This window comes from Vigna unguiculata, chromosome 1, assembly GCF_037176805.1.
Source record: "Vigna unguiculata cultivar grain cowpea cultivar isolate G323 ecotype 2 chromosome 1, ASM3717680v1, whole genome shotgun sequence".
In the NCBI taxonomy this organism is placed as follows: domain Eukaryota; kingdom Viridiplantae; phylum Streptophyta; class Magnoliopsida; order Fabales; family Fabaceae; genus Vigna; species Vigna unguiculata.
The window spans coordinates 4,009,339-4,031,957 of NC_140792.1; the positions used below are offsets into that span (position 1 = coordinate 4,009,339).

A 22,619-nucleotide genomic window follows, 5' to 3' on the forward strand; every position below is an offset into this window, starting at 1 on the left:
GATATGATTTTCATATTCGTGGTTTCATGAAGCATTCGATGAGAAAAGAAAACATATTTCTTTCCAATTTTAAATATTAAGAAATAAATTATATTTATATAGATATTAAATAAAAGTACTAAATAACAATTTGATAAATATAAAATAATTATAAAAAAGGTTAAAGATATTTAATATGTGTCTTATAAATAATTAAGAAAAATTATGAAAAGAAAAAGTTAATATAAGTTTGTCAGATATTTGTGTTGTTATTTCCTATTGGAAGACAAAAATCTTAGTTGGAGTTGATATCTAGTTGTGAAGTATATAGCGGGAGTTATGCAGCTTGTCATAGAAGAGTGGGTTTCTACCTATAGCATTCCTCACTTAATTCTTAGTTATGTATTTAATTCTTCTAGCCTTGTAGTATTGGTTTGTGGAGTCTGTTAGAAAGTTGAAATAAATATCTTGTCTTCCATATTTTTTTTCTTTTTTTTAAGTATTTAAATGGAATAACTCTAAGTGGTCAAAATATTTTAAAAGATAATGCCTTCAAAATAGTATTCATAAAAAATAGGGATTGAATTTTCTTAAAAGGAGCTTGTTTATGTATTATACATCATCCATTAATCACTAGTTGTGTTTAAAACCATATCAAAGGTCAATTTTAATATATTGATAACATGATGAGGATGAAACACAATAGTATCGAACATTCTTTTGCTCGTGTAAGATTTTCTCCCGGATTTTGAGATTATTTGGCTTTGTTGTGAAATCAATAAACACCAATATTCTATGTGGCCAAAAACACTTTAATTCCTTCAATGTTTCAATTTTTATTTTGTGTAATAGGAACATCATATGTATAATGGATGATTCAATTAACAAACATATTGATGGAGATGTCTATGATAAAGCAAATAGTGTAACCCAGAAACATATTTCGGATAATGAAAGTGTTGAAGTTGATAAATGAGTAGTCACTTTTATTTTGTGTACTTCAAAGATCAATGAGAAATGTTGCCAAAATTTTATCAAATTTATAATATTACACTTCTTCATATACATGTTAATGAATCCACCCCAAGACTTATAGTTTGGGTCAACGCCTAGGCCCAATTATTTTTATTTGTTTGTTTTTAAATTCTTAAATAATTGTATAGAATAGTGTTTAGTGGTGTAACTAGCAAATGTTTGGGTTGTATTTAGGCCCAAGATCTTTTCTTTATTTTCCTTTGTAAATCTATTGGGTCAAGTAGTTGGAAGCATGATGATTCTAGCACGAATACAAAGCCAACAACTGCCTTGATTGTTTGGGTCGAAGCTTCACATCTTCGCACAACCTAATTCATCACCAAGCATCATCGCATGAACATGTTTTCAGCAGCATATCACTCGTGGGCTTTAACTTGAAGTTGCAACCCATACTCCAGTTTTCAACCTTTAACTTAACGGCCTTGCCAGGATTTTCCATTGAACATAACTCAGATCTGGAGATTCTTCGCGAAGTGCTACTCATCAAGTGGTATTTAGAGCCATTCAATTATGGAGCGTTGAGAGATAAGCGTTCCTCTTCTTATCTTTGTTTATTCTTCATTTGTTTGATTCCGGTCTTGTTTTGATTCATTTTGAGTTTGCTTCATTTCTGTGTTGAATTAGTGTGCTGATATTGTTTTGTTGAAATTGACTCATTGACTTTGTGCCAATTTATCATGAATCAATATGGATTGTTCGAAATTAGGTTTAATTTCAATTTTCTTACCTAGCTTTCAATTTTTATGATCTTGTGTTTTGTCTTAGGTTTTGTATAGTTGTGTTTACATGTTCATTATTCAATAGAAGTAATATTGTGATTTTTGTATGTTGTTAGTGTGTTTATTTTGTAAATTTTGGTGTTAGCCGATTTGTTCTATGATCCTATGGTATGTTTGAGATTCTGGATTTGCTATTAGACCATTGGCAAATTATTCTGCAATGTATGTTTGCCATTGTTCGTGTTTAATTTGTATCGTGTTTCTTGAATTTCTATTCAATTGAATCTGTGTTGCCTATGTTTGTTGCTAGTGCCGTTTCTGAATCAATTTTTCTGGCTAAGGATTGTGTTGACCGAACTAAGTGTGTTCTAATGAACTCATGATAGATCTGACTGTATTCAGATTGTTGAAGAAGGAATTCAGTTTGCTTAAGTCAATGAATAGGCAGTGATCTTCATTCATGTGTTTAGTGTGCCTTCAATTTTATTCTGAAAAATTGAATTTCAGTAGTTGATTCATGCTTGCTTTGTTGACTTCCTTGAAGTCTAGCTGTGAAATTATATCAGATTGTATACATCCATTGAATTCACAAGTTGCAGTTCCATTGCTTTAGCTGTGTCATTTTGCTTTGAAGCGGAACCATATCCAAATATTTGAAGTACAATCATGTTGATATTTGTTGATATTGGAAACTGTATTTGTTTTAATTGTGTGTTTGCTTAATCACAATTTGTTGATCTGTGATTAGCCTAGAGTGTGCATTCTATCATACATATGAAGTTTCATATATTACCTTAGTTATGTTGGTAAATTTATTTTTTGTTTGGTTGAAGTCTGATTGCATTGCCATGAGTTTACTTGTGAGTTTTGAAGAATGATCTATATTTCTGCGGTGTTTTTTTTTTCAAATCAATTTCCTTGAGATAGAATTGTGTCTATTGGCTTAAAACACTAGTACTTTGATTTCAATTCTTTTCAGTGCTGGTTTAGTTTGTTCATGTTTCTCAATTTCTGCATATCTTTACTTGGCCATGTGTGCTTACTCTTGTTGTAAATAAATTTGTCTTGGTTGATATTTGATTCATAGTTGAATTTTCTCTCTTCACAGTGCACACCATTGATGGAATCCGAAAACTCTCTCTCGCACTCTTAATTGAAGTTAATGGTCCTAAAACGAAAATTGGCATTAACATGAAAGAAAGCTTAGTTTGTGACTACCAAGGTTCAAACTTACAACCACACAAATGTCAAGTCAATGCACAATCATTCGGCCAATTCATGTTTCGTGATAATTCCTATAATTCTAGGATTATATCATCAATCATCATGATCAAGCACTTTATTATTAAAATAATAATCAATTAAATAACACACAAATGGCTTACATAGGACTCAAACCCAAGTCCTTTCACAACAACCAAGTACTCTGAACTATTTGAGCCAATACTTTTCCACGTCACAACAATTAATATTTAATGCATAAAGGCTCTCACTACCCGCATTTATTAATTAATTATTTATTTAGTTAATTAAATTTCGCGAGTCTTACAACAAGAGACTCAAGGTTTATTTGTTCCTCGTGGTCAAGACAATATACTCACAATGACCATTGGAAGACTTGAGCACCTAGTTCGTGTGCATGGCATTGGAGGTTCATTTGGACTTTGAGATTACTTCAGTTCTCCACAAAGAAGTAACGAATCCTTGAGTTAGGAGGCCATAAGGAAGATGAAGCTCCAATTTGAAGAAAGAAAGATTTTATAGGGTTGAGATAGGTTTAAAATTCACTTCTTAAAACATGGTACCATAGTCACGGGTTAGAGTCTATCCTAATTGAAACTTTGTTGTTTGTTGAGTTTATTGTTCCACTTATTATCATACAGCTATCAGACTACCCATTAATATCTAGTCCCATGCTCGAGAGATGTATACCTCAGTATAAGGGGAGTATGTTGGAAGTCCCGCATCGCATCGAGTATAGATAAATTCAATTTAAAATATATATGTAGGTGTAAACTTAAACTTAAAATTTATTATTTAACCGTTACCAATTAAAAGTTGGTTGCTAATTACTTTGTGATTAAGACTCTAGGTACCATATGCTTTTTATCATAATTTTATTTGTTAAATATTTTTGTAACGGATTTAAACTTTAGCGACAAAAAAAGATGACTTTTAAAATGTATTTTTTTTATAGAGTATATGCGTGTTTATGAATTAATGTAAAACAGACAAATAATAATAAATGATGAATACTAAATAAAAGCGTTATTGAAGTGCAGACGATGAAATCAAACTAATACCGGAAGAGTCAAACTTCACTAACTATATCATAAATTAATTAAAAAAAAAACAGTTACGAAACATCCAATACTATATATATGGTAGAGATGGAGCAAAAGATGAAAGAATACATTGCTCTGAAATCAAAATAAGATGAAGGCCATCGCTTCAATTTTCATGGTGATGCTACTTCTTTCAACCAGCATTAGTACGTTTTGGTTTGTAGTCACTGATTTAGTATTTATGTTTGTTTGAACAAAGGTGGTTTGAATATCGAATGTGGTTTGTGTTGTGCAGAAAATGAAGGAGCATTGAAAATAGTGGAAGGAACAAGGGTTGAGAAACGTTGTACGAGATTTGCATAGAAATAATGTACAAACAATGTCAAGACAATGACAAGTGTTTCACTGTTTGTCGCAAGAAATATGGCAACTTAGCAAGTGGTGTATGTAATTACAAAGAAGAATGTGTATGTCGTCACCCTTGTTAAGTCTTTCGTCTTTTTCCAATAACAATTTCAATCTTCATATGTAAATTAGTCTTGGATCCTTCAAATAAAATTACTTCTTTTTATATTATATTTATGCTTCTAGTTTTCTATTTCTTTTAACTTCTCATCAAGTATCCCAACTTATCTCTATTATACAAGTTATTGTTTTGGATTTTAATTTAATCTTTACTTGTTTCGTTGGGTCTTCTTGTTTTTAATTTTTTTTTTAATTTTTTACTCAAATACAAAGGAATGACAGTACAGTACGTGCGATCTTCATTTTCGAAATAAAAATTTATTACACATTTTTCTTCTTGATTTCAAGTATTAAAAAATAAATTATATTTGTATAAATATTTAATAAGAGTATCATAATATTTAGATATATAAAATAACTTTGGTAAAAAATAAAAATATTGAATGTGAAGTCTTATAAATAATTAAGAAAATTATGGTAAAAAGAAAAGTTAACATAAGTTTATAAGTTTGTTAAATTATCAAAAATTAAAAGTATTTTAATAATTTAAGACAAAAATGTGAATGAGGTTGAAATGAGTGTTATTGAAACAAATATGAGAACAAAGCAATGTACATATTTATTACTGTCCCTTAATATAATTTAAAAAATTTAATATCAAGATCATGTTTTATCTAATTATTAACAAAAATATTTATTTGCAATGCAAAAAATGTAAACTTTTATTATCATGGCCAAGATTTTTTTGGATTTTATTTTTTATATCACGTTAACGTATTCTAAGCTTTTATAAGATTTCATGATCAATGTGATTTCTCGTAAAGAATAAGATATTCTTATCCAACGTTTAATTTTAAGTATCTCTCACTAATCAAAATTTAATTTAAATTAAATGGTTAAATATGTTTATAATATCTAAATTTATATGTAAAATTGAAATTTATTTATATGCTAATTTGAAATAGTGTTTAATAGATTGATAGATTTTTTTAAATTTAAGTATTAAACTTTAACAAACTTTAAACAAAATTTAAGAATTAAATTATATGGAAGTTTCAGATAAAATTTGAGGACGCACTAAATTATATCAAAATTTTGACAAAAATGGTATAAAAGGAAAAAATTTGTTTTCGGTGAATCTATAGTTTAAAAATTGTGTTTATGCATCTTTTACATAAAACATTCATTTATGTTAACGCTGCATGAGTGCTTGCAGTGTAATGCATTTGTTTTGGATTTGTTCGCTAATTGTGTATTAAGAATAAACCAATATATATCTAAGATATTTTCATCTATGTTTGTTCACATATGTGATGATGAACACAAATGTGATAAGATATTAATTGGCTTGTTTATCATGTCAAAAGTCAAAGTCGTGCATTTTGTGTTGTAATGGCTAGTGAATACCCTAGTAGAAAAGAGATGTCATTTCAATGGACTTCGTTACCTGCTTGACACGTATAAGTGAGAAAGCATGATTGTCAAAAAGGTACTTCACATGATACAAACAAATTTTAGGACTGGGTGACTTCAAAACTTCTTTTAGTAGACTTTGTTGAAAGGTTCAAGAACATAGATATTGAAAATTGAATAATGGATACTTATTTCTCTCTAGTTAAGGTAAGGCTAGTTTTTCTTGTTTGAAATGTCTGATTTTGATTGTGAGTTTGTGCTTATGTTATTATGTGTTGCTTTTAGGTTTGTACAGAAGGTGTTTGATGAGGGTGAAGTGACTCAATCAAAGGACTCATGGCAGCAGAGTGTATTAGTGGGGCATTTCTCGTCGTTGTCTTTCAAGTGACTTTTGACAAGTTGGCTTCAAGGGACATCGAAGACTACTTCCATGGAAGAAAATCAAGGATAAGATGCTAAAAAAGCTAGAGGTTGTGCTGAATTCCATCAACCAAGTGCTGGAGGATGCAGAGGAAAGACAATACAAGAGCCCAAATGTGATGAACTGGCTTGATCAGCTGAAAGAGGCTATGTATGAAGCAGAATTGTTGTTAGATGAGGTTGCTAATGAGACGTTAAGACAGAAGCTGGAAGCTAAATTTCAGCCTGCAACTAGCAAGGTGCGAGGCTTCTTTAAGGCTTTTGTTAATCCATTTGACATAGAAATTGCATCTAGGGTTGAAGAACTACTAGAGAACATACAGTTTCTTGCAAGCCAAAAGGATATGCTAGGATTAAGAAAGGGAATTTTTGCTGGCAATGAAGTTGGAGTCAGTTGGAAACAATCCCAGCAATTGCCGACTACATCCTTGGTGGATGAATCTAGCATTTGTGGTAAAGAGGAAGAAAAAGAGGAAATCATCAAAATTTTACTTTCAAACAATGTCACATGCAATCAGGTGCCCATAATTAGTATAGTGGGAATGGGAGGGATGGGTAAGACCACCCTTACGCAGCTTGTGTATAATGACCAAAGGGTACTAGATCAATTTGACCTTAAAGCGTGGGTCTATGTTTCACAAGATTTTGATGTTGTTGCTGTCACAAGAGTAATTCTTAAGGCACTTGGGTCCAAAGCAGCAGAAGAAAAAGACTTAAACCTACTTTAACTTCAATTGAAGCAGAGACTGATGGGAAAGATATTTTTGCTTGTTCTAGATGATGTTTGGAACGAAGACTATGCAAGTTGGGGGTACTACAAATCCCCTTCATTTATGGACCTTCAGGAAGTAGGATTCTTATCACCACTTGTAATGAGAAGGTAGCATTGGTCATTAACTCCTCCCATCTATATCATTTGAAGCCATTGGAGAGAAGATTGTTGGAAGCTATTTTCAGATATTGCATTTCATGACAAGGATGCCACCAAATATCCATATCTTCTTTCAATTGGCAGTAAAATTGTTGATAAGTGTGGAGGATTGCCTTTAGCTTTAAAAGCATTGGGAAATATCTTGCGAGTGAAACTCTCCCAGAATGAATGGGTTAAGATATTGGAGAGTGATATATGGCACCTATTTGACAATGATGCCAACATTAACCCCGCTCTTAGATTGAGTTACCACAATCTTCCTTCCTATTTGAAGCGTTGTTTTGCTCATTGCTCCATATTTCCAAAGGGTTATGAGTTTGACAGGGATCAGTTGCTCCAACTATGGATGGCAGAAGGTTTGTTGAGTCGCTGCCAAATAAATATGAGTGAAGAAGAGTTAGGCACTGAGTTCTTCAATGATCTGGTAGCAAGGTCATTTTTCCAACAATCAAGACACCGTGCTTCGTGCTTCACTATGCATGATCTTCTTAATGATTTAGCAAAATCTGTCTCAGGAGAATTTTGTTCACAAATAGTGACAGTTTGGAGATAGATATAACCAAGAGAACACGCCACATTTCATGGTCTCGCAAAATTAACATTGATGATAAATTCTTGGAGCATGTTAGTAAGTGTAACAGATTACGTTGTTTTGTGGCATTTAGATGGGAATTTGGCAGAGGAAGCTTGATCAACACTGATAAACAAAATGTTCTATTCTCTACATTGAAATATTTACGTGTGCTATCCTTCAATGATTGTCTTCTCACTGAGTTAGTTGATGATATAGCCAATTTAAAGCTTTTGCGTTATTTAGACCTTTCATATACTAAGATTAAAACATTGCCTGATTCCATTTGTAGGCTGCATAATTTGCAGACACTGTTACTATTATGGTGCTATCATTTGGCTGAGCCTCCCTTAGATTTGCCCAAACTTGTCAACTTGCGCCATCTTGATATGTGTATGAGCGGAATAAACAAGATGCCAAACCACATAGGAAGGTTGAAACATCTTCGGACACTGACTAGTTTTTCTATCGGGAAGCATGATGTTAAGGAATTGGGAAATCTCAACAATCTTCAAGGAACACTTTCAATTTTCCGGTTAGAAAATGTCACTGATCCTGCGGATGCCGTGGAAGCTAATCTGAAAGGTAAAAAGCATTTAGACGGTTTAGTGTTGAATTGGGGTGACAATTTTGGAAGGTGCAATGAAAATAAGGACTCAATATTAGAAAGACAAGTGTTGGAGGCTCTTCAACCAAATGGGAACTTGAAAAAGCTTTATGTTTTACGTTATAATGGAACTAGCTTTCCAAGATGGTTTGGTGCATCTCATTTGCCCAATTTAGTGTCCATTGCATTGACTGAAAGCAAATTCTGCTTTGTCTTGCCACCATTTGGGCAGCTTCCCTCTCTAAAGGAGCTTTCCATATCATGCTTTAATGGAATAGAGGTCATTGGTCCTGAGTTCTGTGGTAATGATTCCTCCAATATTCCTTTCAGATCTCTTGAAATATTGAAATTTGAGGAAATGAGTGCATGGAAAGAATGGTGCAGTTTTGAAGGTCACAGTGAAGAAGGCCAAGGTTTATCATGTCTCAAAGAGCTTTTTGTGAGGCGTTGCCCATGGTTAAGAAGGGCCCTGCCTCAACACCTTCCTTCTCTGCAGAAATTGGAAATTTGTGATTGCCAACACTTAGAGGATTCAGTTCCCAAGGCTGCAAGTATTCATGAGATAAAGTTACATTTGTGTGAAAAACTTTTCCTGAAAGATTTGCCATCCAGCTTGAAAAAGGCCACAATGCATGGAACTTGCATCATTGAGTCCACCCTCCACCAAATTCTTGTCAACAATCCCTTCCTTAAAGAGATGAAAATCCACAACTTTCATGGTCCAAATAAAAAATGGTCCTCTTTGGATTTACACATACATGATTCTCTTGTCACTCTCTCTATAACAAGCTGGTACTCTTCCTCTTTGCCCTTTGCACTATACTTGTTTTCCAATCTTCATTCTGTACTTTTTCATGATTGTCCACATCTTGAGTCATTTCCAGAGGGGGATTTGCGTTCAAGCCTACGCAAACTCGAAATTGAGCATTGTCCCAAGCTGGTTGCTTCTAGGGAGAAGTGGGGATTGTTCAAACTCCATTCTCTGACAGAGTTAAGAATTAGTGATGACTTTGAAAACGTGGAGTCTTTCCCAGAGGATATGTTGCTACCACCCACTCTCAGTGTGCTATACTTAATTGCATGTTCAAAGCTAAAAAATACAAACCATAGGGGTTTTCTCCATCTGAAATCTCTCAACTCCTCCTATATTCTGTGTTGCCCTCTTCTTCAATCTTTGTTAGAAGCAGCTTTATCCAACTCTCTTTCTGTTCTCTACATTCATGAGTGCCCTTTACTGAAGCAACGTTACCAAAGGGATGGAAAGCATTGGCATAAAATTCATAACATCCCTTCTGTGATTATGTCTTAGCAGCAGTTGAGACACAAGGTAAGTTCATCCATGTTTATACTCAGTATCAGCTTTCACAAGTTGGGAAAGGGGAAAAGATATTTGTTCTACCACTACTCATGATGTGATTTCTTACTTGGCCAAAATCTATGAATGCATATATAAAATACTTATGACATGAATCATCATGGAGTTATGACACAAAAGAATCACTCCTCCAACGAGTACATAAGATCATTTATTAGTTCATCGTATTAAGACTAATGAGAAGGTTGTCTCCTGATTTTTAAGTTCATCTAATGAGCACATAATGTGGTATGAACACTTTAGGAATGTTCTTTTAGTTATTTGAGAAAAATATGCAAAAGAGGACTTAAGGTTTCCTTCAAGCAGCTACAAAAGTTGAATAAGATGAATTCGACATTTGTTTAATGTGTCAACTAGCAAATTACCCGTATTTAAATGTCTTAGATCTTGAAATATTTTCAGTGTTATAACATAAGAATCACCTAAAAACATTGATGAGCTTGTTGGAAACATTGATGAGCTTGTTGGAGTAGTAGTGAAATCATTTGAAGCCTTTGTTTTTTCTTTCGTTGAATCCAATCACGTATTTTTAACTTTGCAATTATCAGATCATAAAAACTAAAGGTTCCAATAAATATACAGATACTAGAAAGTGGTGGAGAATTACCTAATCAAATGAAGTGCGATACATATTAGTGTAAGAAGTTTTAAATTATTTAAACACTCATTCATATCTACTATAATGTGATTGGACTATAGTAGGTTTGTTTAAAAATCTCTCTTCCCTCTGATTTATATTACCTATTTCTTGGAGTTACATTAGTATACATTTTGTTCTGTAATAAGATATGGTTCCAATAACAATAAAATAGAGTTGACATGAAGATAAAAATTATAATGTCAAATTGCAAAAGTACAAAAAATTCAAAGTTCACATCACCAAATTCTCCATAAAATTTTAGAACATAAATTTGAAACATCTTTTTGATTCCGAATTTTTCATTTTTTCTAGAAAACTACTCTTTCATTACCATATATATATATATATATATATATATATATATATATATATATATATATATATATATATATATATATATATATATATATATATATATATAATGTCATAACAGCATATGTTTTTTAGGAAAAAGTAGTTAACGTTAATAACTATTTTTAGAATAACATCAATAAGAGAAAATATGTATTTTATAATTATCTTTTCTTTTTAATTGTCGTTTAGGAGTTTTATTTTAACAAACCAATATATAAAATAATTTTTTTTTGAATTTAATAAATTATTTGTAATATTTTTTATCTTATCCTTTTCATTTCTAAATTTAATAAATGTTACATATTAATTTATTATTCTGTGAATGTGAAGTGTGTAAATGATAAAAAAAATATTGCCTTTAACTTTGAGAATGACAAATTTATATAATCAAAACATTTTAAAAAATTCAACAGTTAAAAATTAACTAGGAGGTATGTATTAAAATATGATACATATAACATTCCATTTAATAGTTTTTCACACTATCAAACAAAACATTATATCATTGTCAAACATAGCAGATAGTAGAGTTAACAGTTGTATACACATAGTATACGAGTCGGGTACAGTCATCCAAAAACATAAAAAGGCCTAATTAACCCGTCAAGTTAAGACTCCTCAAAAGTCTAGCTCAAAACTACTACAGCAGTGAGTAAGGGTCAATTCCTTCTCTGAAGGGGGGCGTCATCATCTGGACTAGGCTCTGCTCACACCAATAATATATCATTGTCAAACATAGCAGATAGTAGAGTTAACAGTTGTATACACATAGTATACGAGTCGGGTACAGTCATCCAAAAACATAAAAAGGCCTAATTAACCCGTCAAGTTAAGACTCCTCAAAAGTCTAGCTCAAAACTACTACAGCAGTGAGTAAGGGTCAATTCCTTCTCTGAAGGGGGGCGTCATCATCTGGACTAGGCTCTGCTCACACCAATAATAGGCGATCATAGCAAAGGAGAATACACAAGAACAAAACAACATGAACAAAAAGGGTAAGCTAACTGAAAGAAAAGAAAGATAATGCAAAACATCATTTACATTCACTCATAACACATAGATCAATAATTAAAATTCTAGACTCGATATCCGGATTGTGTAAGCGACATTGGAGCTCTTGGTGGCTTGCACCTGCAACGGTTCCCAGACTCTGTAGAGTCTGGACACAAGGGGTTATCACCCGACCGTTCCCAGGGTAAGTCCCCTTCGCGTCTAGGACTAGATCAAGTCCAAAGACTAGGACCTCCTGCTACTCCTCACGACATAATCCATTCTACTCTATCTGAGCGTGAATGATTATTGGAGTTTCAGGATACTAACCAATATGGATTCCACGCGTCCTTCACACTAACAACTCACATGAATTTCCCTTGAAATTCCATTCCAACCGCCACTCTATATACTCAAACTCTTCTAGTCTTATCACACAATATATTAAATAGTGATCTATCAAGCATATAAGAGCTTCCTTGCACGGAATCACAGTAAAACATGTCATTTTTCCCTCAAAACAGAAGTTGATGTGCTCCATTGCAGTGAATCTCGCTTAAGCTAGGCAATCTAGCCCAGGCGAGAAGCCATCTCGCTTAGGCGAGACTCAAACAGTGGCAAGGATTAAAAACTGGGCGAACTCTCGCTCAGGCTAAACTGGCTCGCTTAGACGAGAATGTCTCTCTCGCTTAAGCGACTCCAGCTCGCCTAGGCGAGACCTCACTCAGTATCAGGGGTGAGTCTTTCTGATAGTCTCGCTTAGGCGAGAACCACCTGCCTAGGCAAAAATAACAGATCATCCCACTGTTTTCACATGCAAGAACGCAATTTCAGGACAACAATGATCATACACTCACACAAACTTTTTTATCAATCAATTCAGCACACCAACATCATACAAAACAAAATTTACGGATTAAATGGAAGGAATTTCGGTTAGCTTCCCTTACCTTTTCAAAATCACCACAAGCAAGACTCTAACACAAGGGCACCTCAAATCCTCAACCTAAGGGGCTGAAATTCATAACTCAGGGTGAGTACAAGACTCTAATTCAGTTTTGGTAAGCATCAAATCCCCAAAAATCCCAGAATTGAAGAGAATTGAGGAAAACTGAATTTGACTTACCGGAAGGAGAAGATGACTCAGCTTCAGGGGTGTAGTTCTATGATAGAAGTTGGGGAAGAAGAGAGTGTATAGAGAGGTGGAGTTAGTGGGTCTTCACAATCTCCCCAACAACAGAATTTTTGTCCCGAAAATTAAAACTCAACAGAGAACAGGTGTGGATATGTCTTCTTCATATCTTCTTCAAGTTCCCAAGTGGAATCACCAGTTATCTTGTCCTAGATAACCTGAATTAGACTGATGGACTTCCCCCTTCGTTGTCTTGTCTGGCTATGACCAAGACTAACAGGTTGGACCTTCACTGAAAGATCTCCTCTAATCTGCAAATCTTCTGCCTCAAGCACATGTGAAGGGTCAGGCACGTATCTTCTGAGCTGAGAGACATGGAATACTGAGTGAAGGTTGGATAGCTGAGGGTGTAAGGCGATTTCATAAGCCACTGGTCCAATCCTCCTCAGAATATGGTATGGACCAATGAACTTAGGAGATAGCTTCTTTGAGCGAATAGCCTTCCCCACATCGGTGGTCGGGGTAATCCTCAAGAAAATGTGATCTCCAACAGCAAACTCCAAAGGTCTTCTCCTCTGATCGGCATAGGATTTCTGTCTGCTCTGAGACGCCTTCATCCTTTCTTGTATTAACTTGACCTTCTCAATGGTTTGTCCCAGTAACTCTGGTCCTACCATCACAGACTCTCCATCTTGGTACCAACATAAAGGAGTTCGGCACCTTCTGCCATAGAGAGCTTCATATGGTGTCATGCCAATGCCTGCATGGAAACTGTTATTATAGGTAAACTCCACCAAAGGCAGGACCTCGTCCCATGCACCAAGATGATCCAGTACGCACGTCCGCAAAAGGTCCTCAAGAGACTGTATTGTCCTCTCGGACTGGCCGTCCGTCTGGTGGTGGTAAGCCGAGCTCATAGATAGCCTGCTGTCCATGGCACTTTGCAACGCCTGCCAGAAACAGGAGGTGAAACGTGGATCCCTATCAGAGACTATGTTCGACGACACTCCATGGAGCCTCACAATCTCACTGATATACAACTGTGCCAGCTTTGTCATGGACATCCTCAGGTTTACTGCCAAGAATGGGCACTCTTGGTCAGACGGTCTACTACCACCCATATGGCATCACAGCTCCTCACCGTCTGTGGCAAATGGGTAACAAAATCCATAGCAATGCTATCCCATTTCCACTCCGGGATCTCTAACTGCTGTAGCATCCCTCCAGGCCTCTAGTGTTCTGCCTTAGCCTTCTGACAGGTTAAGCAGGATGACACATACCGAGCTACATCTGACTTCATCCTGACCACCAGAAAGATTCTTTCAGATCATGGTACATTTTAGTCATACCTGGATGCATGCTAAAACGACTCTTGTGTCCCTCTTCGAGAATCATGCCCTTCACCTCCAAATCCTCAGGTATGCAGACCCTGCCTCTAAATCTTAACACCCCATCACTCCCTACCACAAAGTACTTGGCCTTCTCAGTGCCAAGCAATTCCACGGTCCTCTGCAACTTAGGATCAGATAATTGCCTCTCCTTAATTAGGACGAGGAAATCACTAGACACTGTAAGATGGTTGCATCTAATGACATCCTCTCCTAAAATCACTTGCAGCCGCATGTCTCTTAATTTCTCCACCAAATTCAACTCTCTGGCCATCATATAAGATGCGTGAACTGTTTTTCGGCTTAGGGCATCGGCCACAACATTCGCTTTCCTCGAGTGGTATAACAACTCAAAGTTGAAGTCCTTTATGAACTCCATCCATCGTCTTTGCCTCATGTTCAACTCTTTCTGGTCGAACAGATACTTCAGGCTCTTGTGGTCACTAAAAACCTGGAATTGAGCGCCATACAGATAATGTCTCCAGATTTTTAGTGCAAACACTACAGCCGCTAACTCGAGACCATGTGTGGGGTAGTTCTTCTCATGACTTTTAAGCTGCCTAGAGGCGTAGGCAACCACTCTCCTTTCTTGCATCAGAACGCACCCTAACCCCTGATGGGAGGCATCAAAGTAGACTTCGAAGTGTCTACTAGTATCAGGGATCACCAACACAGGAGCACTGGTCAGCTTCTGCTTCAACTCCTGGAAGCTATTTTCACACCGGTCGGTCCAGGCAAAAGGCTGATCCTTACGGGTCAATTGTGTCAAAGGTGCCACGATTTTTGAGAATCCCTCAATGAACCTTCTGTAGTATCCTGCCAGTCCCACAAAGCACCTAATCTCAGTCGCTGATTTAGGACGCTCCCACTTTAACACCGCCTCCATTTTGGATGGGTCCACGGATATGCCCTGAGCTGAGATCACATGCCCCAAAAATTGAATCGTGGTCATCCAAAACTCGCACTTAGACAGTTTCGCATAGAGCTGCTTCTCCCTCAGGATGCTCAGAACGGTCCTCAGATGCTCCGCATGTTCTTCATGAGTTCGGGAGTATATCAAGATGCCGTCTATGAAAACCACCACGTACTTGTCTAGAAAAGGCCTAAAGATTCGGTTCATATAATCCATGAACAAGGCAGGGGCGTTAGTCACACCGAAAGGCATCACTACGTACTCGTAGTGCCCATATATGGATCTGAAAGCGGTCTTCTGCACGTCATCAGACTTAACTCTGATCTGATGGTATCTGGATCTCAAGTCGATCTTTGAAAACACAGCAGCGTCGTGCAGCTGATCCATCAAGTCGTCTATCCTTGGCAGAGGATATTTGTTCTTGATGGTTAGCTTGTTGAGCTGCCGGTAATCAACACAAAGCCTAGAGCTGCCATCCTTCTTCTTGACCAATAGCATCGGCGCTCCCCAAGGCGACACACTGGGCCTGATGAATTGTTTCTCCAGCAGTTCCTCAATCTACTTTTTCAACTCTGCCAGCTCAGCAGGAGCCATCCTGTAAGGTACTATTGATACTGGCCCTGCTCCAGGCACCAGATCAATAGAAAACTCAATCTCCCTGGAAGGGGGCAAGTCGGGCACCTCATCAGGGAAAACATCAGGGAATTTCCTCACCACTGACGTTTCAATGTGTCTATCCCCATTCTCAACATACAGTTGAGTGAGAATCAAGAAACACTGAGATCCTTCCTTTATGGCTTGATCCACCTGCTGTGAGGATAACAACATCTCTTCATCTTCCGGGTTGGGAAACAACACCTTCTTCTCATTACAATTAATAAGAATGTGATTAGCTGATAGCCAATCCATTCCCAAGATCACATCCAGGCACTCCAGAGGTAAACAGATGAGGTTCACCCTGTATTTGCGTCCCTCAACCTCGATCAAACATCTAGCACATAACGTCGAGGTTCTGACCATCCCAAAAGCAGGCGTAGACACTACCAGGTCGTACAAAAGTTCCCTAACCGGGAGACCCAACTCCATCACTATAGACTCTAACACAAAAGAGTGTGTCGCTCCCGAATTGTATAACACACATAAGCTCCTACTGGCAATCACACAAGATCCAATGATGAGGTTACCTGATCTGTCTGCCTCTACACCTGTCATGGCATACACTCGGCCAGCTGCTTGGGGCCTAGCACTTCCCCGTGTCTGCTGTATCTGCGACTGCGTCGAAGGTCTAGACACTGTACCCCTGCCAGTGGGGCAATTTCCGAGGAAGTGGCCTTCCTGCCCACATATGTGACATGTCTGCCTACCACCAAGCTGGGGGCAAGCACTGCACATGTGGGGCCCTCCACAATGAAAACACTATGGTCTGTGAGAGTGATGCTGAGGAGACTGATGCTGATGTGACTGGGGCGGATGTGGCTGAGGTGGGAATCTCCTGGACCCTTGAGGCAGAGGTCTAGAGTAAGGCTTCCTCCTGTCGTCCTGTCTGCTTGTGGACCCAGATGGTCCTCCCACCTTCTGCTGAGACCATTGTTGAGCTTCAACTTCCGCCTTTTGTTTCTCTATTACCCTCGCTTTCTCCACTAAAGCAGGGAACTCCTTTATAGAGAGCGGAGCCACCATGAGTTTAAGATCGCCTCTCAGTCCATTTTCAAATTTCCTACATTGCCAATCTTCAGCCATCTTCAAAGTGTGAAATCTACCTAGGTGCTTGAACTTTTCAGCGTACTCTGACACTGACATCTCTCCCTTCATCAGCTGTAAGAACTCCACTTCCTTGGCGTATCTCACATTGTCTGGGAAGTACTTAGCATAAAACTTCTTCTTGAACAACTCCCAGGTGACAGTCTCCCTACTGTCTTCTAGCATCATCTTCATGCTAGACCACCAATGGACAGCCTCTCCGGCTAGCAGATACTCAGAATAAGCCAACCTATTTTCTGCTGGGCACCGCTTGGCATCATAAATCCGTTCCATATCCCTCATCCACTGGTCTGCCTCATCTAGAGTGGTCTTGCCATCAAAGCGAGACGGGTGATGCTGAAGAAAATCCTTCAAACTCCACTCTTGTACTCGTGGTGGTGGAGCTTGGGAAGATCCAGCTACAGATCGATTCTCCCCCAGCTGATGCAAGGCCTCCAAGTGTCTCTGCTGAGTCGCCTCTGCTGCAAGCCTAGCAGACTCCATCTGCTGCAAGGCTAAATTGTGCTGGTTCACCATGTTAGCATTCTACTGGTGCATGGCTGCCAACATCGCTTCAATTGTCCCCACCAAGTGAGAACTATCCGGGTTAGGAATAAGAGGAGGAGGAGGCCTAGGTGCCATAGCTCTGACCACACAAAGAGAGAATCATCAGTCCATCTATCAAACACCACAATTGTACCAAAATACCATAAGAAACACACAACAGAAACTAGGTGATCTCACACCTACAAACCCTAAAGGAACTACTGCTCTGATACCAAAAATGTAACATCCCATTTAATAGTTTTTCACACTATCAAACAAAACATTATATCATGGTCATACATAGCAGATAGTAGAGTTAACAATTATATACACATAGTATATGAGTCGGGTAGAGTCATCCAAAAACATAAAAAGGCCTAATTAACTTGTCAAGTTAAGACTCCTCAAAAGTCTAGCTCAAAACTACTGCAATAGTGAGTAAGGGTCAATTCCTGTTCTGAAGGGGGGCGTCATCATCTGGACTAGGCTCTGCTCACACCAACAATAGGCGATCATAGCAAAGGAGAATACACAAGAACAAAACAACATGAACAAAAAGGGTAAGCTAACTGAAAGAAAAGAAAGATAATGCAAAACATCATTTACATTCACTCATAACACATAAATCAATAATTAAAATTCTAGACTCAATATCCGGATTGTGTAAGCGACATTGGAGCTCTTGGTGGCTTGCACCTGCAACGGTTCCCAGACTCTGCAGAGTCTGGACACAAGGGGTTATCACCCGACCGTTCCCAGGGTAAGTCCCCTTCGCGTCTAGGACTAGATCAAGTCCAAAGACTAGGACCTCCTGCTACTCCTCACGACATAATCCATTCTACTCTATTTGAGCGTGAATGATTATTGGAGTTTCAGGATACCAACCAATATGGATTCCACACGTCCTTCACACTAACAACTCACATGAATTTCCCTTGAAATTCCATTCCAACCGCCACTCTATATACTCATACTCTTCTAGTCTCATCACACAATATATTAAATAGTGATCTATCAAGCATATAAGAGCTTCCTTGCACGGAATCACAGTAAAACATGTCATTTTTCCCTCAAAACAGAAGTTGATGTGCTCCATTGCAGTGAATCTCGCTTAAGCTAGGCAATCTAGCCCAAGCGAGAAGCCATCTCGCTTAGGCGAGGCTATCCCGCCTAGGCGAGACTCAAACAGTGGCAAGGATTAAAAACTGGGCGAACTCTCGCTCAGGCTAAACTGGCTCGCTTAGACGAGAATGTGTGACGCCCTGACTATTATACTAAATAATTATTATTTGATAAAAAAGATATGGAATCAATTTTTTTTTTAGAGATTATCCTTGAGAGAACATTAATAATAACATAACTTCATATTCATATATGTAGTTTGCATGTATGTAATTGTTCATAAAATATTACAAAAATATATATTTGTTAAATATTAAGAGTCCTACATCAGAATAGAAGATTTTCTATATTTTTAACATCTCCTAAAGATATTAATAGAAATTATCCATGAGTCAATCTTCAGAAGATCCACCAATAATATCCCGAACAACTCTCACTGAGCAGGTTCCTCTTCTGCTCATGCAACAGGTACATATGAAAGAAAAATATGAAAGGAGTGAGGTCTTTATAAGCCTTAAATATCAATCTTAATAAACTCAACAAACAATGCAGACACCGGGGGCCTAGATTTGGACCTACAACCACAAAACTTGATCTTGTTTTACCAGACATATGGATCCATATTTCACTTTTGATGATCCAATCTGAACATCAAAAGTTACTTTGGGAAGTGATTAGGTAGTTGAGTATTTCTCATAAAACATTGGTACAATCATAATTATTTCTTTCTCGAGAATATTAGCCATTCATCGGCTCACAAAAGAGATATATACTCACTACCTAACCTTGGCGATGCCGAGCAGGTATCGGATAGTCCCAAGTTTGGCCTATGAATATCCTAGTCCAGGGCGCTATTCTGAACTATCCAGATATTCACCTACTTGGTAAAACTTCCTTAGACCCCACCATGGTCCCTGCCTTTCATCCCGCAGTGTACCAAACTGTGACTTCCCAAATACGAACACTTTGACACTGGTTTAATCTCAACTTATTGAAACCAGACTTAACTCTTACTTAACCAACATACTCTTGGATATTTTCAAAGGTCATTAAATGTGATGACTATCAATTCATGTCATCATATAAACTATACAAAGAATATAAAACAACGATAAAATGTACATACAATTTTCTTATATCCAAGCTCACTAAATAAAATAATATATACTTTCACTTCACATTTATTTATTTTTAATTGTAAAAATAATGATAAAATAAGAATCAAAGCAAGAACTTTAAATAAATAATTAGATAAGGGTAAGAACGTTATAAATAAACAAAAATATAAATTAAATAGGAGCAGTACGTAATTGGAGATTAAATAAAATAAATAAACAGGACCAGTGCATAACTGGAGATAAATTAAATAAAATAAAATAAATAAATAGGATCAGTGCGTAACTGAAGATAAATAAAATAAACTAAATAAACAAGACTAGTGCGTGACTGGAGATAAATAAAATAAAATAAAATAAATAAACAGGACCAGTGCGTAACTGGAGATAAATAAAATAAAATAAATAAATAGGACCAGTGCGTAACTGGAGATAAATAAAATAAACTAAGTAAACAGGAACAGTGCGTAACTGGAGATAAATAAAATAAAATAAAATAAATAAACAGGACCAGTGCGTAACTGGAGATAAATAAAAAATAAAATAAATAAATAGGACCAGTGCGTAACTGGAGATAAAAATAAAATAAAATAAATAAATAGGACCAGTGCGTAACTGGAGATAAATAAAAAATAAAATAAATAAATAGGATCAATACATATTTGGAGATTAAATAAAATAAATAAATAAACAGATCAATATATAATTGGAGATTAAATAAAATAAATATAAGAGGATAATAAATGAAAATAAGTTAAATGAAAGTAAAAAGAATAATATATGAGTCAAAATAAATAAAAGATTAATATAAAACCCATGAGCTTATCAAGATTAATATATAAGAGCTTAACCTCACTCCCCCTTACCTTATTGATTGAAGGGCACACTAATAATCTTTGAAGAAGACTAAGATATCTTTGAATCTTTGCTCTATACTTTCTTTCCCTCTCTTCTTTCTCTTCCTCTTTCTCTCTCTCCTTTCTTTCTCTTTCTCTTTTTCTTTCTCCTTTCTTTCTCTCTCTCCCTCCTTTCTTTCTTTCTTTCTTTCTCACTTTCTCACTTTCTCACTTTCTCACCTCACCATAACTTCTCTCATTCCATATATATATAAAGCAAAGCATGTGCATGTTTATCCAAATCATCATTATCCTCCCTTTTTTTTCTTCTTATCTTTTCTTCTTATCTTCTTATCCTTTCTTATTCTTTTCTTTTTTCTTTTTCTTTTCTATATTATTTTTTTTTCTTTTAAAAAAATTCTTCATATATATATATATATATATATATATATATATATATATATATATTTACACACACCTATTTAATTAAAATATTTTTACCTAATATATATATATATATATATATATATATAATATTTGTTTTGTTTTATTCTTATTGTTATTTTCAATAAGTAAAATTACATTATGATAAAATATATTTTTAATGTTTAAAATGCATTTAGATAAAATATGAAACATTAGTAAAAATATAAGATTTTCTAATTGCTTTATTTAAAATAAATAATACAGTTTATTAAAAAAAAGGATGTTACATTTCTCCCCTCCTTTTAGGAATTTCGTCCCCGAAATTCACGTGGTTGCAAAAAAGATGGGGATACATCTCTCTCATACTACTTTCTAATTCCCAAGTTGCATCACCTTCATCTTGTTGATTCCACAATACCTTTACCAAAGGTATGTCCTTTCCTCGAAGTTGTTTAATCCTGCGGTCTCCAATCCTCACAGGAAGCACATCATAAGTAAGGTTTTCTCGTATTTGTACTATATCAGGTTCTATCACATGAAAAGGGTCATGAATGTATTTACGAAGTTGAGACACATGAAAAACATTATGAAGTTTTGAAAGGTTTGGAGGTAAAGCAATTTGGTATGCGACAGAACCAATTCTTTTAAGGATTTGATAAGGACCTATGAATTTGGGTGTAAGTTTTCTAGATTTGAGAGATCTACCAACCCCAGTTACAGGTGTAACTTTCAAGAAAACATGATCTCCTTCTTCAAACTCAATGGGTTTCCTTCGTTTGTCATAGTAACTTTTCTGCCTATCTTGAGAAGTTTTCATCTTTTCCCTGATCATTTTAATTTTATCAGTTGCTTGTTGAATTACCTCTGGACCCAAAACTAAGGAATTTCCATTCTCAAACCAACACAACGGGTTTCTACATCTTCAACCATATAGAGCCTCATATGGAGCCATTCCTGTGCTTGAGTGGAAACTGTTGTTATAAGTGAACTCTATAAGTGGTAGAAATTTCTCCCAACTTTCAGTTTGTTCTAAAACACAGGCTCTCAACAAATCTTCTAAAGATTGGATAGTCCTTTCTGATTGTCCATCAGTTTGAGGGTGATAAGCTGAACTAAGCCTAACTTTTGTTCCCAAGGCTTTTTGTATGCTATCCAAAAATCTAGATGTGAAACGAGGGTCTCTATTAGAAATTATACTAGAGGGTACTCCATGCAGCTTGATAATTTCTTTTATGTACAAATGAGCTAACTTTTCTAAAGAAAATCTAATATTAATAGGTAGAAAGTGAGCAGATTTTGTTAACCTATCCACAATGACCCAAATTGCATCATGACCAGACACAGTCTTTGGTAAACCTGTCACAAAATCCATGGATATGCTTTCCCATTTCCATTCTGGGACATTTAAGGATTGTAGTTCCCCATAAGGCTTTCTATGTTCAACTTTTGTTTTCTGACACACTAGACAACGTGCAACGAACTCCACCACTTCTTTCTTCATCCCAGACCACCAAAACATTTTCTTCAAGTCTTGATACATCTTTGTAGTACCCGGATGAATACTTAAGCTACTCTTATGAGCTTCCTCCATTATCAACTTTCTCAACTCTTCTTTTG

General features: G+C 36.2%; 2 protein-coding genes and 1 pseudogene across 2 annotated transcripts; 1 reads left to right on the plus strand and 2 right to left on the minus strand.

Moving 5' to 3' along the window:
• Positions 1-6,232: 6,232 nt before the first annotated feature.
• Positions 6,233-9,734, plus strand: LOC114182858 (putative disease resistance RPP13-like protein 1; annotated as a pseudogene).
• A 6,041-nt stretch (positions 9,735-15,775) lies between these two features.
• Positions 15,776-16,609, minus strand: LOC146888640 (uncharacterized). The gene has a single exon (XM_085665291.1). It carries the CDS (start codon positions 16,607-16,609, stop codon positions 15,776-15,778), a length of 834 nt encoding a protein of 277 aa, XP_085521417.1.
• Positions 16,610-16,633: 24 nt separating this feature from the next.
• On the minus strand, positions 16,634-17,494 carry LOC114182941 (uncharacterized). Its single transcript, XM_028069757.2, has one exon. It carries the CDS (start codon positions 17,492-17,494, stop codon positions 16,634-16,636), a length of 861 nt encoding a protein of 286 aa, XP_027925558.2.
• Positions 17,495-22,619: the final 5,125 nt, after the last annotated feature.

Bases quoted from the DNA above. Each gene is read 5' to 3' on its own strand.
- LOC146888640 (XM_085665291.1), bottom strand. From the start codon at position 16,609: ATGTGCAGTGCTTGCCCCCAGCTTGGTGGTAGGCAGACATGTCACATA.
- LOC114182941 (XM_028069757.2), bottom strand. From the start codon at position 17,494: ATGGTGAACCAGCACAATTTAGCCTTGCAGCAGATGGAGTCTGCTAGG.